At 47.6% G+C, this 14,112-nt stretch overlaps 1 protein-coding gene across 3 annotated transcripts; it reads right to left on the reverse strand.

Annotated features, from left to right (window-relative positions):
- Positions 1–389: 389 nt before the first annotated feature.
- On the reverse strand, positions 390–13,739 carry TRAPPC3 (trafficking protein particle complex subunit 3). Of its 3 annotated transcripts, none has more exons than XM_032160249.2 (5): positions 13,102–13,263; positions 3,878–3,975; positions 3,529–3,628; positions 1,612–1,794; positions 390–1,141 (listed from the first exon to the last, which is right to left on the reverse strand). In XM_032160249.2, the coding sequence occupies exons 1-5, from the start codon at positions 13,141–13,143 to the stop codon at positions 1,022–1,024; spliced, it is 543 nt and encodes a 180-aa protein (XP_032016140.1). In that variant the 5' UTR covers positions 13,144–13,263; the 3' UTR covers positions 390–1,021. The 3 variants fall into 3 exon arrangements, with proteins under 3 accessions (XP_032016140.1, XP_058298195.1, XP_032016141.1); XM_058442212.1 differs by lacking the exon at positions 13,102–13,263 and adding an exon at positions 13,720–13,739 and having other exon boundaries at positions 396–1,141; XM_032160250.2 differs by lacking the exon at positions 13,102–13,263 and adding an exon at positions 12,840–13,087 and having other exon boundaries at positions 396–1,141.
- Between the last annotated feature and the right edge of the window lie 373 nt (positions 13,740–14,112).

Genomic DNA, 14,112 nt, shown 5'->3' on the forward strand with positions numbered 1-14,112 from the left:
TCTTGTGAGCTGGCTAATGCATGCAAAGTGTTCAGTAGTGTCTTTCAAGTGGTAAGCACTCAATAAATAGCACCACGACCATAGGGCTTATATGGCCTTTCTAGCCAAACCTTCCAACTTGGTGGCCAAGTGCCCATGATAGTTCATTTTAGGTATGTCTGGAATAATGGTCTGCTTCTAGATTTTGCTGCACACACTAGAGCCAAAAGTGACTCTGAAGGGGCTTCAGTTGCTTATACTGGCTCCCAGGTTTCCCAGACTCTCTCGTTTGTGGAGAGAAGCCACTGCTAAACCAAGTCAAAGAAAGACAGGGCCCATGAACCCACCTGGTCTCCTCACACCATTGTAACAAAACACCTGGGGATAAGCAGAAAGAAAACAGGACACGATTGGGATTTCACTCAAGAATGTGTCTTTATTGAAGAATTTGTAAGAAAAAAGGATGTACCCTCTGTAAAAAGAGGAGATGTTGCCTCCAAACAGCAGGGAGGAATGAGACCTGGGTGGCTTCCCAGAAGTCAGTGTTTCCGGCATGACTGGCTCCTTTCCTGGCAAACACTACAATGTGTCACACTACAGCTAGCAATTCCTCCCCACTCCCTCCCAGCCCTTCCTCCCTCCACCCCACAACCCTATAGCCATTTGAGGCAAATGGCTTTCTAAAGGCCCAGGGATAGATGTGCCAGGCTTGCCTCTTAATGGGGTCAAAGTGAGTTTTGCTTTGGAAAAATTCAAACAGGAATGTAAAATGGTTTGAGCTCTTTCTAGTCCAACCAAGGGTGATTACATCCAGCCCCTCTCAAGGGAATGGGGGCAGAGACTGTCGCTCCTGAATGTGCACACATGGGGTAAATGGACTATATCGCAGTCTGCTCTTTATTTGAATGGAGAATGGAAACAGGTTATAAGAATATATAACATCCATGTTCAAGAGTCACTGAGTTCTGGAGGGCAGAGGGAGCACAGAGGCCTGCTGATTCCAACAGTGCTCCTGCTGGCTATCCTCGAGTCCTAGGGATGGCTATTCCTCTCCAGCTGGAAGATTGTCCTCAATCCGCCTGATGAATCTCATCCGGATTTCTGTCACACTGTCTCCTTTCAGGGTGTCCTGGACAAACTTGGCCTCCACAGCCATCTGGACCTGGGGGACAGTGAGAAAATGAAGGGGTAGCTGCCTGGCCACAGCCTCTAGGGAACCAGTGGGGATGGGGCATAACTGACTCATCCACAGCAGCCAAAAAAGGGGGGCTGGTTTCCCACAAGGACAGGATTGACAGCGCCAACGTTCCGTTGCGTAAGACAATGGCTCCAACCCTTAAGGAGAAACTTAGCAAAGAATACCCAAGAATGAGACTGTCACCAAATAAGCCTATCTGAGAATGGATGTTCCTGGGCTTTGGGGACTGACAGCACCACCTTCCAGCCTGGTATGGAGGAGTATCACCATGTAAAGATGTCTGACTTGGATCCTACCTCAGCAGTATCACCATCTCAGGCAGTAAAATGCTGGGGTGAACCAAAGCCCTTTCTTTTCTCTCTTTCATTCATTTAAACACTTATCAAGTCCCTATTGCATTTCAGGTGTCCCAGAAGATAAAGAGTTGCACTCACCATCTCCAAAGCTCCCCGCAACACCCCACACAAGAGATTGGAATAAATAAGGGATGAGTGGTTATCAGGAAGTTCCACAAAGTCCACCAAGGGGTTATTTTCCAAAATGAGGGAGAATTCATCACCAGCTGGGCTCCAATTAGTAATGCTTGGAGTGATGCCCAAGTACATCTTGAACGCCACCTGTCAGGGGACACACAACAGCACTTTGGGGAAGAGCAGCAGGAACTGTACCACAGGGAAGGTGACAGAACTGGCAAAGGGGAATTAAGTGGCTCAGGAACAAACCTGTGGCCTCCACAAGATGACACTTTAGATACTCAGGGCAACAAAGGAGAAGCATCTGTACATGATGCTGCACCTCTCTTTCACGGCATCATACAATTTTGGCTGTCGCTTTGTTTGTTTTGTTTTGTTTTGTTTTCCCAGAAACATTTTTCTTTCCTAGGCATCATACAAGTAAGCAACAACTCACTCACTGTCTGCCTGTACTTCTCAGTGGAAGCACTAGTCTTTCGACACGGTGGCTGCCTGAGTGCAGAGGCCCTAACCCACTTCCCTGTCTGTCTGTGCTACCTGAATGCACCTTCTTGAAAGTGAATACACATTACGGGGCGGAGAAAAAGTCCTACCCTATCCACCCTCCTAATTCCAAACTCTCACAAAGCTCTCTCCACTGTCAATCCTCTTTAGGATTTAGGTATGACCAGCAAGCTTACAACAGAAAGACCAACTTTTAAGTAACTGACACCACAAAGTTATGGGTGCTATGTCATTTATTAATACTATAATAGATAGCACTAATACTAGTAATAGTAAACATTTACTATATGCACAACACTATGCTAAACACTAGTGTTTTACCTAAATGTTCATGTCCATTATTCATTTACTCCTTAAAACAGCCCTGGGGGTAGCTCTTATTTTCTTCATGTTAAAGATGAGGTAACTGGTGCCAGGCACAGTGGCTCACGCTTGTAATCCCAGAACTTTGGGAGGCCGAGGTGGGCAGATCACCTGAGGTCGGGAGTTCGAGACCAGCCTGACCAACATTGAGAAACCCCATCTCTACTAAAAATACAAAATTAAAATTAGCCGGGCGTGGTGGTGCATGCCTGTAATTGCAGCTACTAGGGAGGCTGAGGCAGGAGATCGTTTGAACCCAGGGGGCGGAGGCTGTGGTGAGCCGAGATCGCGCCATTGCACTCTAGCCTGGGCAACAAGAGCAAGACTCCATCTCAAAAAAAAAAAAAAAAGAAAAAAAAAAAAGATGAGGTCACTGGTAATTAAAGACATTTAAAGTAACTTATCTAAAAACACAGAACTAGTAAGTACCGGAGCCAGGTTTGTGAGTCTATTCTTTTTTTTTTTTTGAGATGGAGTCTTGCTCTGTTACCCAGGATGGAATGCAGTGATGTGATCTCGGCTCACTGCAACCTCCACCTCCTGGGTTCAAGGAATTCTCTGCCTCAGCCTCCTGAGTAGCTGGGATTACAGGTGCCCGCCACCACGCCCAGCGAACTTTTGTATTTTTAGTAGAGATGGGGTTTCACCATTTTGGCCAGGCTGGTCTTGAACTCCTGATCTTGTGATCCACCCGCCTTGGCCTCCCAAAATGCTAGGATTACAGACGTGAACTACTGCGCCCGACCGAGTCTTGTATTCTTTACCTCCATGCTACTGTGCTACGCCTTCACAGTGGAAAAGCTCAGGCTTTGATTTCAGTGGGGCTTTAATCCACAGGGATTAAATAATCTATGCTATTCCCTAATGACCTGGAATGCTTTTTTGACCCAAAGAGCTGCCTAGCCAGTCTTTTGGGAGATTAAAGGCCTCTCTAAGGGAGATAGAAAGAGTGGTAAGCAGTGCCTCCCAGCAGCAATTCTCCAGCATGGACAGGTGGCCCAGAATAATGACCTTGGCAATGACATCCGCAGTTTCCCGAAAGTCATGGCACCTCCCGACATTTGACCGGGCCAAGAAATCTTCGATCAGCCGGACTCCAATGTTAAAGCCCCTGGGAAGGAAGTTAGAGAAGAGACTATGATGGAGTCTAAATGTCTTATGTTTGAACATAAGGTTGTTAGTGGTAAAGGGAAAATGGGGATAATCTCAAAAACATCTCAGTAAATGAGTTTAGTGAGAAATGGACCCAAAATGTTGGCTGAGAAAGAGAGAGAACCGTGTTTCAAGCTCTAAAGGACAATGTAGACTCAGTGTGCTGGGAGGCCCCATTTCTGTCTCTCCTATAAAGGAGCTCACTCACATTTTGTCCAGCTGTTTATTCACATCTTCATCATTTTCATAGTCCTTGCATAGCTGGGTGACCAGAGCACCATAGGTCAGGGTGAAGAGCTCAGAGCTCTAAAAGAGATTCAAACGGCAGTCAGGACCAAGCAGCACAAAAGAGAAAGTGTGGTGAGAGTCCGGATCAGCCTTGATGCAACTGTCAGGATTCCCTCTAACTGTGTCTGGAGGAAAGAACATCATCCCCTTTGGAGGAGCCAGGAAATTTGGCCCGCAAGGTCAAAGCGGCAGGGCTGCAGCCAGAACTACTGCAAAATGGGCTGTAAAAGGCACCTCATGCACTAAGCAATCACTCTTCCAACACACCAAGGTAGGCTTCTGCCAACCCAAGTCTCCACCACAGCTGTCAAGCCTAAGATCAGGTCACCAGAATCTGGTATGGGAGCAGCAGTCATTCACTAGATGCTGTGAAACACCTGAAACAGACATTTACAAACTAATCTCTGTTGCTGGCAGGTGTGACCAATGGCTTCTGCATGTCTTAGAATGTCCTGGCCTAGAGTAAACTGCACTCCCAAGGCCCCTCCCAGGAGCAACAGAGGACCCAGGGGCCCAGTCCACGGGGAAGGAAGGAAGTTCCAGACCAAGTTCATTGCACTGATGACAACCCCTTTCCAAAGTCACCAGCATGGGAGAAAATAATGTTCCTCTTAACGCACAGCCAAAATATTTCCAGGAAAAGAGGTGACGCTTCAGAATCAACTGGTTTCTATTACCATAGCAGTTAAAATCACAGAAACCCTTTCTCACATAAAGAATTCTAGGGCTGGGAGCAGTGGCTCATGCCTGTAATCCCAGCACTTTGAGAGGCCAAGGCGGGTGGATCACGAGGTCAGGAGATTGAGACCATTCTGGCTAACATGGTGAAACCCCATCTCTACTAAAAATACAAAAAATTAGCTGGGCGTGGTGGCAGGCACCTGTAGTCCCAGCTACTCGGGAGGCTGAGGCAGCAGAATGGCGTGAACCTGGGAGGCGGAGCTTGCAGTGAGCGGAGATTGCGCCACTGCACTCCAGCCTGTGCGACAGAGCGAGACTCTGTCAAAGAAAAAAAAAAAAGAATTCTGTCACTTATCTACCAAGAAATTGATGTAGAAGGCGAAATGAGTGACAAATACCAAGACTACAGAATGAAAGCAGCAGGCGGGGGAAAGGCATTATCAGGGTTAAAGTGAGAAACATATTAACAGCACATCTGGACCAATGAATTAACTCAGAAATAAGGCTGAAAAATCAGGATAACCACCACATTCTTCCTTCTGAATGGAGGCTTGTCAGATTTGAAGCAAAGAACCTTCCTCTCTTCAAGTTTTCTGGGGAAGAAAGTCTAAGAAATGTAAAAGCCCAGGCTCTGAGAACCCAATGCTCCTCACGCCATCCCCATGGCCTGATGATGGGGGCACTACAAGAATAATAATTTGAATGCCTTTGCTTAAATACTGCGTTCTACTTGTATCTCATTATCTATCCCATGATAACACAGTAATCCAGGAAAGGTAGGAATTAATCCCACTTTAGAGATGAGGAAACTGAGACCCAGAATGGTTAAAGAATGTGCCCAAGGAGGCTGGGCGTGGTGGCTCACGCCTGTAATCCCAGCACTTTGGGAGTCTGAAGCGGGTGGATCACAAGGTCAAGAGATTGAGACCATCCTGGCTAACACGGTGAAACCCGGTCTCTACTAAAAATACAAAAATTCGCTGGGCGTGGTGGCGCGTGCCTGTAATCCCAGCTACTCAGGAGGCTGGGGCAGGAGAATCACTAGAACCTGGGAGGAGGAGGTTGCAGTGAGCCGAGATCGCGCTACTGCACTCCAGCCTGGGCAACAGAGCAAGACTCCATCTCCGAAAAAAAAAAAAAAAAGAATGTGCCCAAGGACAAACAGCTAATTATTGAAAAAAGTAATTTGGGGAGAAAAAAAATCAAAGGTTTCCAAGCCAATGGTCAACCTATCCACTCTTCCCCACAACTGCAATATTAGTAAGCCCTCCTCAATAAAAACAAAAACAGAAGAAAAAAAATACCTAAAAAACTTAGCTGCACTAGAGTCAAAGAAAATAAGTTTCAGGATCAGGAGGCCCTTTGAACTCAAATAAACAGTCAGATCAGTATCTCCAAGAGACTATTTACCAAATATGGCAATTAAGGGGAAGCTGTTAAGGAGGGGAAGGATTTTTTTAGTAAAGTCAAGGGCTTGGCACTAGAATGGTTTGAGCATGAATGGATGGAAACAATCCAGCAGTTACCAGTCCAGCGAATTGGCACCACTGCATTAAATCAGGAGAGCTTTCATTCCATTATTAATGAGCCCTTGGATGGAGACTCCAAGAGCCTCAGGCCACCATGATGCCAAGTAACAAGCAAATCATGATGTTATCAAGCACCTTATACATGCAGCTACCTCTTATTTACCAATTAAAAACAATCAAGGTCCTGGACAGATCTGTTGGTGGTCATGGAATCCATACACCTGGGATCTCGGAATGGGATCCCTGAGTTAGGCTCTCCATACCCTCTCCTGATCTGCAAGTCTATCTTCATCTTCAATTATGAACCAAGCCTCTGTGGAACTGTGAGTGACATAAATGTATAACTTAAAGGACTTTATGCTTTAAAAATAGAAGGGAGGGCCAGGTGCAGTGGCTCATGCTGGTAATCCCGGCACTTTGGGAGGCTGAGGCGGGAGGATCACTTGAGCCCAGGAATTTGAGACCAGCCTGGGCAAACAGTGAGACCCCCAACTTTACAAAAAATTTTAAAAATTAGCCAGGCATGGTGGTGGATGCCTATAGTCCCAGCTACTTGGGAGGCTGAGGCAAGAGGATGGCTTGAGCCTGGGACGTCAAGCCTGCAGTGAACTGTAATTGTACCACTGTACTCCCGCCTAGGTGAAACAGTAAGACCTTGTCTCAAAAAATAAAAATAAATATAAATATAAACAAAATAGGAGTGGGCTATGGTATAATGAAAACAAATCAGTGATTCAACATTTACTGTGTACCAGGCTATCTAACAGGACGGGGGAGAGACAATACAACCAAATAAAATACATGATTTGCCAGATGGTGGTAAGTGCTATGGAGAAAAATAAAGCACAAAAACAGATTAGGGGGTATTTACGTGTGTGTGTGTTGGGGGGTGGTTAATTTTAATCGAATAATCAGGGAAGGCCTTACTAAGGTGATATTTGGTAAGCCATGAAGATATCTGGATAGATAGCTGGTCTAGAAAAAATTCTAGGCACTAATTCTAAAGATCCTGAGGTACAAGCATGCCTGGTGTGTTTGAGAAACAGTGGGAGACTCTTGGCCTTAGAGAGGAGTAAGCAAGAGAGAACAGAAGAGGAAATCAGATAAGTGACAGGAGGTTGCAGAGTCTGAAGACCTGGGTTTTCAGCCCTTGTGACCTTTAAAACAAAAGTTCTCATGGGATCATAAAGGTTATAAAGGTCAACCAGCCCAGTCTCTTCACTGAACATAAGCACCGCATCTCCACTACCACCAGAAACGTGAATCGCTTCTGCAACACATCTAGTTTTGTAACAGTTTCTCATAACAACCATGAGAGGTGAGCAGAACAAATATTATTCATCCCCATTTTACAGATGACAGGTTAAGTAACTGAGACTCAACGGCCTTCTTATAGTTGAGCATTATCCTGTAAAAAGCTTTGTTATCCTAAGCTGCTGCTTAATCTTCCTAAACATTAGTTTTTCCCATCTGTAAAATGGTAACAATGTTACCTGCCCTTCAGAGTTACTGTGCAATTCCAGTGAAATTTCAATGAGATAATGTTTGTGGAGCACCTGCTGCACAGCAGGTACTCAAGAAATACATACTTACTTTTATTCTTAAACTGGTTCCATGTGGTGTGGTGCTAGAGCGCACCCTGAACTAGGTTCAAGGAGGGCAAGTACAGCACTTTGGGAGGCCGAGGCGGGCGGATCACCTGAGGTCAGGAGTTCGAGACGAGCCTGGCCAACATGGTGAAACCCCGTCTCCACTAAAAATACAAAAATTAGCCGGGCATGGTGGTAGGCGCCTGTAATCCCAGCTACTTGGGAGGCTGTGGCAGGAGAATTGCTTGAACCCAGGAGGCAGACATTGCGGTGAGCCAAGATCATGCCACTGCACTCCAGCCTGGGAGATAAGAGCAAAACCCTGTCTCAAAAAAAAAAAAAAAAAAGGGGGGGGGGCAAGTAATAAAGAAAGAAGGAGACTTTGAATCAATATAAACAACTTTCTGGCTGGGCATGGTGGCTCATGCCTATAATCCCAGCACTTCGGGAGGCCGAGGCAGGGATCACAAGTGGTCATCTGAGCCCAGGAGTTTGAGACTAGCTTAGGAAACACAGTGAGACCCCATCTTTATAAAAAAAAATAGAACAAATTAGCTGGGCATGGTGGTGCATGCCTGTAGTCCCAGCTGCTCAGGAGGCTGAGGTGAGAGGATGGCTCGAGCCTGAGAAGTCAAGGCTGCAGTGAATTGTGATTACACCACTGCATTCCAGCCTGGACTACACAGCAAGATCCTGAAAGCCTGAGTCTGGACTTGCTGCTTAACAGCTATGAGTACTTGGGTAAATCAACTCACTGGGCTAAGCCTCAATCTTCTAACTCAAAAAAAGTAACAGTAAAACAGTAAAATCTGTCATGCCATTCACAGGGTTGTTGGTAGGATCTAGTAAGATAGTGGACTTGAATGTGCTTGGCAGACAAGAAACCACAGGATTTATAGCAGCTGTGCTAACATGATCTCCAAGTACTTCAGGTACAACCTGAACAAAGTAAAGGAAACCAGCTCTACACTCAGGTGAGGCACCACTTGACAGTTTTCAGGAGGACTTTCTTCCAGTTAGTGCCCCAAACAAAATGTCAAATCTCCTTAAGGAGGCTGGTCTTTTTTTTTTTTTCGAGACGGAGTCTCGCTCTGTTGCCCAGGATGGAGTGCCGTAGCGCAATCTCGGCTCACTGCAAGCTCCGCCTCCCGGGTTCATGCCATTCTCCTGCCTCAGCCTCCCGAGTAGCTGGGACTATAGGCGACCGCCACCACACCCGGCTAATTTTTTGTATTTTTTTTTTTAGTAGAGACGGGGTTTCACTGTGTTAGCCAGGATGGTCTCGATCTCCTGACCTCGTGATCCGCCCGCCTCCAACTCCCAAAGTGCAGGGATTACAGGTGTGAGCCACCATGCCCAGCCAGGAGGCTGATCTTCAGAGCCAATGCTCCAAAACTCATACTATTTTTGTCAAAATAGGTAATCCAGTGTGAATCCCCTCTAGCAGCTAGAGGAGGATGAATAGCAAGACTAAATCCAGCCAACTTTCTTACCCTCCAGCCTTCTGTTATGGAGACTCTAAGTGCTACTACTTAAGTAATAGCTCACCTGAGCTCAGGGGAATAGACACTGGGTTGGGTCACAGTAAGCCAACAAAAGAGAAGGGCAGGTCTCATTGTCCATGGGATTCCAGAGCCAACCCCCGTACAGGCACACGAAGGTTACTAGCTTTACTAATAACACATCTAGAGGACACTTACTGAGCGTCAACTGTGTTCTGAGTGTACTGTTACACTGCTAGCTTTACATGCATTCTCTCAATTAATCCTCAGAACAACCCTATAATATAGGTACTATTATTACTTCATTTATTTCTGTTTTGAGACGGAGTCTCACACTGTCGCCCAGGCTGGAGTGCAGTGGCGCGATCTCGGCTCACTGCAAGCTCTGCCTCCTGGGTTCACGCTATTCTCCTGCCTCAGCCTCCCGAGTAGCTGGGACTACAGGCGACAGCCACCATGCCCGGCTAACTTTTTTTTTTGTATTTTTAGTAGAGATGGGATTTCACTGTTAGCCAGGATGGTCTCAATCTCCTGACCTTGTGATCCACCCGCCTCGGCCTCCCAAAGTGCTGGGATTACAGGCGTGAGCCACAGCACCTGGCCTTTTTATTTATTATTTTGAGATGAAGTGTCGCTCTGTTGCCAGGCTGGAGTGCCGTGGCGCCATTTCAGCTCACTGCAACCTCCGCCTCCCAGGTTCAAGCGATTCTCCTGCCTCAGCCTCCCGAGTAGCTGAGACTACAGGCGTGCACCACCACACCCAGCTAATTTTTGTATTTTTAGTAGAGATGGGGATTCACCATGTTGGCCAGGATGGTCTCGGTCTCTTTTCTTTTTTTTTTTTTGAGATGGAGTCTCACTCTGTCACCCAGGCTAGAGTGCAGTGGTGCAATCTCAGCTCACTGCAAGCTCCGCCTCCCGGGTTCAGGCCATTCTCCTGCCTCAGCCTCCTGAGTAGCTGGGACTACACACACCCGCCACCGTGCCCGGCTAATTTTTTGTATTTTTAGTAGAGACAGGGTTTCACCCTGGTCTCCATCTCCTGACCTCGTGATCCGCCCGCCTTGGCCTCCCAAAGTGCTGGGATTACAGGCATGAGCCACCGCACCCAGCCTACTTCCTTTATTTAAAAAAAAAAAAAAAAAAAATGATGATTAAGCTGATGCTAGAACAATGAACAAACTTACCCAAGGTAACACAGCAAGTAAGTGGTAAAACTAGAACTCAGGTGCAAGCGGTACTACACCTCTGTATGGCATACATTTCTTTTTATTTTTCCACTGCTAGAAGATACACAGTATATATGGTATACATTTCTGTCTCCCTCACAGAGTATGTGCTTCTCAAAGTTAGGGACTAGGACTTCATCCTTGCATCTCCCACAGCATCTAGCACAGAACTCTGCAATAGTTGGGGCTAAGGAAAAGTTTATTGGACAAAAGGGCTGTTTCCGTTTGCACAACCTAAAATCTAGTTACTTGGGCATATTAACAATTTAGGTTGCTCTTGAGCCGTTTGCTTGAGCCTGCTCCTGCTCTGTGGGGTGTACTTTCATTTCAATAAATCTGTGCTTCTGGTGCTTCAAGAAACAAAAAGCGAAGGCTGGGTGCAATGGCTCATACCTGTAATCCCAGCACTTTGAGAGGCTAAGGTGGGGAGATTACTTGAGGTCAGCAGTTTGAGACCAACCTGGGAATACAAAAATTAGCTGGGCGTAGTGGTGGGTGCCTGTAATCCTAGCTACTCGGGAGGCTGAGGCAGGAGAATCTTTTGAACCTGGGAGGTGGAGGCTGCAGTGAGCTGAGATCGGGCCACTGCACTCCAGCCTAGGTGACAGAGCCAGACTCTGTCTCAAAACACAAAACAAAACAATTTAGGTCTTGGAAAGCTTAAATGGAACACAAATGCAATCCCAGTAATTTGTGAGGCAGAGTTGGAGGGACTGCTTGAGCCCAGGAGTTCAAGACCTCGAGACCAACCTGGGCAAAAAAAAAAAAAAATTAGCCAGGCATGGTGGTGCACACCTATAGTACTAGCTACTTGGGAGGCTGAGGCGGGAGGACTGCTTGAACTTGGGAGGTCAGGTTGGATGAGCCTCAATCATGCCACTGCACTCCAGCCTGGGCATATCATTTAAAATTAAATAGACAGTGCTATGAGAACAGCATAGAGTTAGAGGTTAGAGAATTAGGCAGGTAATCAGGAGGGAAGGCCTCTCAAAGGAGGTGACATTTGAGTAACTATGAATGAAGCCAGGAGTGGGCTAAGTGACTATCTAAAGGAAGGGAGTTCCAAGAGCCTTGAGGGCAGGAGTATGCTGCTGCCCCTCCCTAATTACCTTACTTCACTGAAACGAAGAATACTGGGGGGTTGGGGGTAGAGTCTGCAGGTTTTTGTTAAAGATTTCAACATTGATTTCAGGTTTAAAAAATGGATAAAATGAGAGCAAAGTACAAAAACTAACCAGGAAGACCTCTACTCATCTCACAGGAAAAGGAGAAAGAAACATTTACCATGCCCCTCACATTTTACACCATCCCATTTAATATTAGGTAGACATTACTATCCCCATTTTACAGATAAAGAAATTGAAGATCAATCAAGTAAGTCAGAATTCCAACCAAGGTCCATGTGTTTCCCCTTACCTGACATTGTTTCCTAACAAAATATTCTTGTCTTTTGGCCGGGCGCAGTAGCTCACCCCTGTAATCCCAGCACTTTGGAAGCCCGAACAGGCAGATCACTTAAGGCCACGAGTTCGAGACCAGGCTGGCCAACATGGTGAAACACCATCTCTACTAGAAATACAAAAATTGGCCGGGTGCGGTGGCTCACGCCTGTAATCCCAACACTTTGGGAGGCCGAGGCAGGCGGATTACTTGAGGTCAGGAGTTTGAGACCAGTCTGGCCAACATGGTGAAACCTCATCTCTACTAAAAATACAAAAATTAGCCAGGCGTGGTGGTGGGCACCTGTAATCCCAGCTACTCGGGAGGCTGAGGCTGGAGAACTGCTTGAACCTGGGAGGCAGAGGTTGCAGTAAGCCAAGTTAGTGCCACTGCACTCCAGCCTGGGTGACAGAGCAAGACTTCGTCTGGGGTCGGGGGGAGGGAGGGAAGAAAAAAGAAAAATGACCTAAGTCTGCAGCCCCAGACCCCAGTCCAACTTTATAGGACCATACGGTGTCCAAACTATTCCCTGGGAAAGAAGGGAGCCACCCACCCCATTAGAGGGGCACCACTCACTGCTTACTCTGGCCCATCTCTTATTCCATTGAATAAAACGTTCCTTTCTGGCACGACCAGTATCTGAACATCTCTCACAGTACGAGACACTGTAGCCTAAGAGTAAAGCCGAACAGTCCGAAGCATCAGCTTTGGAGTTAAACACGGGTCCAAATCCTAACTTCCCAGGTGTAAATGTGGGCAAATTACGTAAGCTCTCCAAGCTGTAAAACGGCAATCATGTTATCCATCTGATGGGGGCTACTCTGCAGATTAACTGAGATGCTGTAACGTGCGTGGCCCGGTGCCCAACACACAGCAAGAGAGCAGTAAGTGGCAGTTATTGATATTTATTACCGTCGTTGTTGTTGGCTTAGGACAAAGCTGCACTCAGGCCTTGGGAGCGGGGTCTCCACGGGAAAGGGGTCTCCTCCGGGGAACTTCTCCGACGGTCCCCTCACCTGCCTGGAACGCCCCCGGAGTGACCCAGCAAGAGGTTTCCCCTTGCCAGAGCTCACAGGAAGGCCCTTTTCCAAACGCGCCTCGCGCTCGGCGCCGGGCCCCTTCCCTGTACGCCTCAATTTCGCCCCGCCCGCCGAGGTCACGCGCTCCAAGTTACCATTTTCTTGCTCTCGGTGCCACGGTTCGCCTGCCTCGACATGGTGCCAGCCGCCCCGCCCCACTCGCCTAGCCACGGGTTAGCTCGGCGACCCCTGCAGACGCCGCTAGCCTAGCCGCTGCCCCTCAGCCCACAAGATCGACCGGCACTGACTCAATGCGCCTGCGCGGCCACCCGCGGGGCACCACGGGACTGGTGGTCCCGCCGACGTGGGCAACTCCCGCCCAACAAACGTCAGACTACAACGCCCAACAGCCCCTTTGGCAGCATCGCCTCTTAACGCAGTCAACTACAACTCCCGGAGTGCTCCGCGCGCGCCTGCCTGGTAGAGCCCAGCTTGCCCTGGGCAGCATCCCGGCCGCTGGGTGGCGTCCGCAGCCTTCGGTAATCCTGGGTCATACACACGCTTCCCCCTTGTCCCCCTCCCCCCGCGCCCGGCTCAGAGATGATGCTCCGCAAATTCCTCTCTCGCCAGGATTGGTCTTGGAAAGTCCCTCTTTCGAGCTAGCGTCTTCCGCTGTTGCGATTCAGCTCCAGAAGCTCCCAAGATGTCCCAGAAAACTAGCGATGACTCACACAGAATTGGCTTCTTCATTAGAAAAATACTTAATGACCTACTATGTGCCAAGCATTTCGCTAGTGTCTTTCTCTTCAGACTGCCATCCGTTCCCAAACCCCAAATGATGCCAGCGCCTGCATTCTACCACCTGTGGCCTCGTGATGGAATATCCAGTCTTTTAGACAAAGTTCAAGTCACTTTCTCCCCCTCCCTCCCCCTAGAACAGCTACACTGCCTGGTTCCCAGAAAACAAAGATCACTAACTGTCGTGGCCGTCAGTTCTGAGTTCTAATCCCAGCTTTGCCATTTTAGGCAAGTTGCTAAATCTCTCTTAGTTATTGTAAAGATTGGTGACCCACGCATGCCCAGCACTTGGGCGCATAAAAGGCATAAAAGAAACGTGTATTCCCTTCCAGCCACCCTCCAAAAACAAGCCAACAAACAGGCACCAG

Source organism: Hylobates moloch, unplaced genomic scaffold (assembly GCF_009828535.3).
Source record: "Hylobates moloch isolate HMO894 unplaced genomic scaffold, HMol_V3 SCAFFOLD_8, whole genome shotgun sequence".
NCBI classification, from domain to species: domain Eukaryota; kingdom Metazoa; phylum Chordata; class Mammalia; order Primates; family Hylobatidae; genus Hylobates; species Hylobates moloch.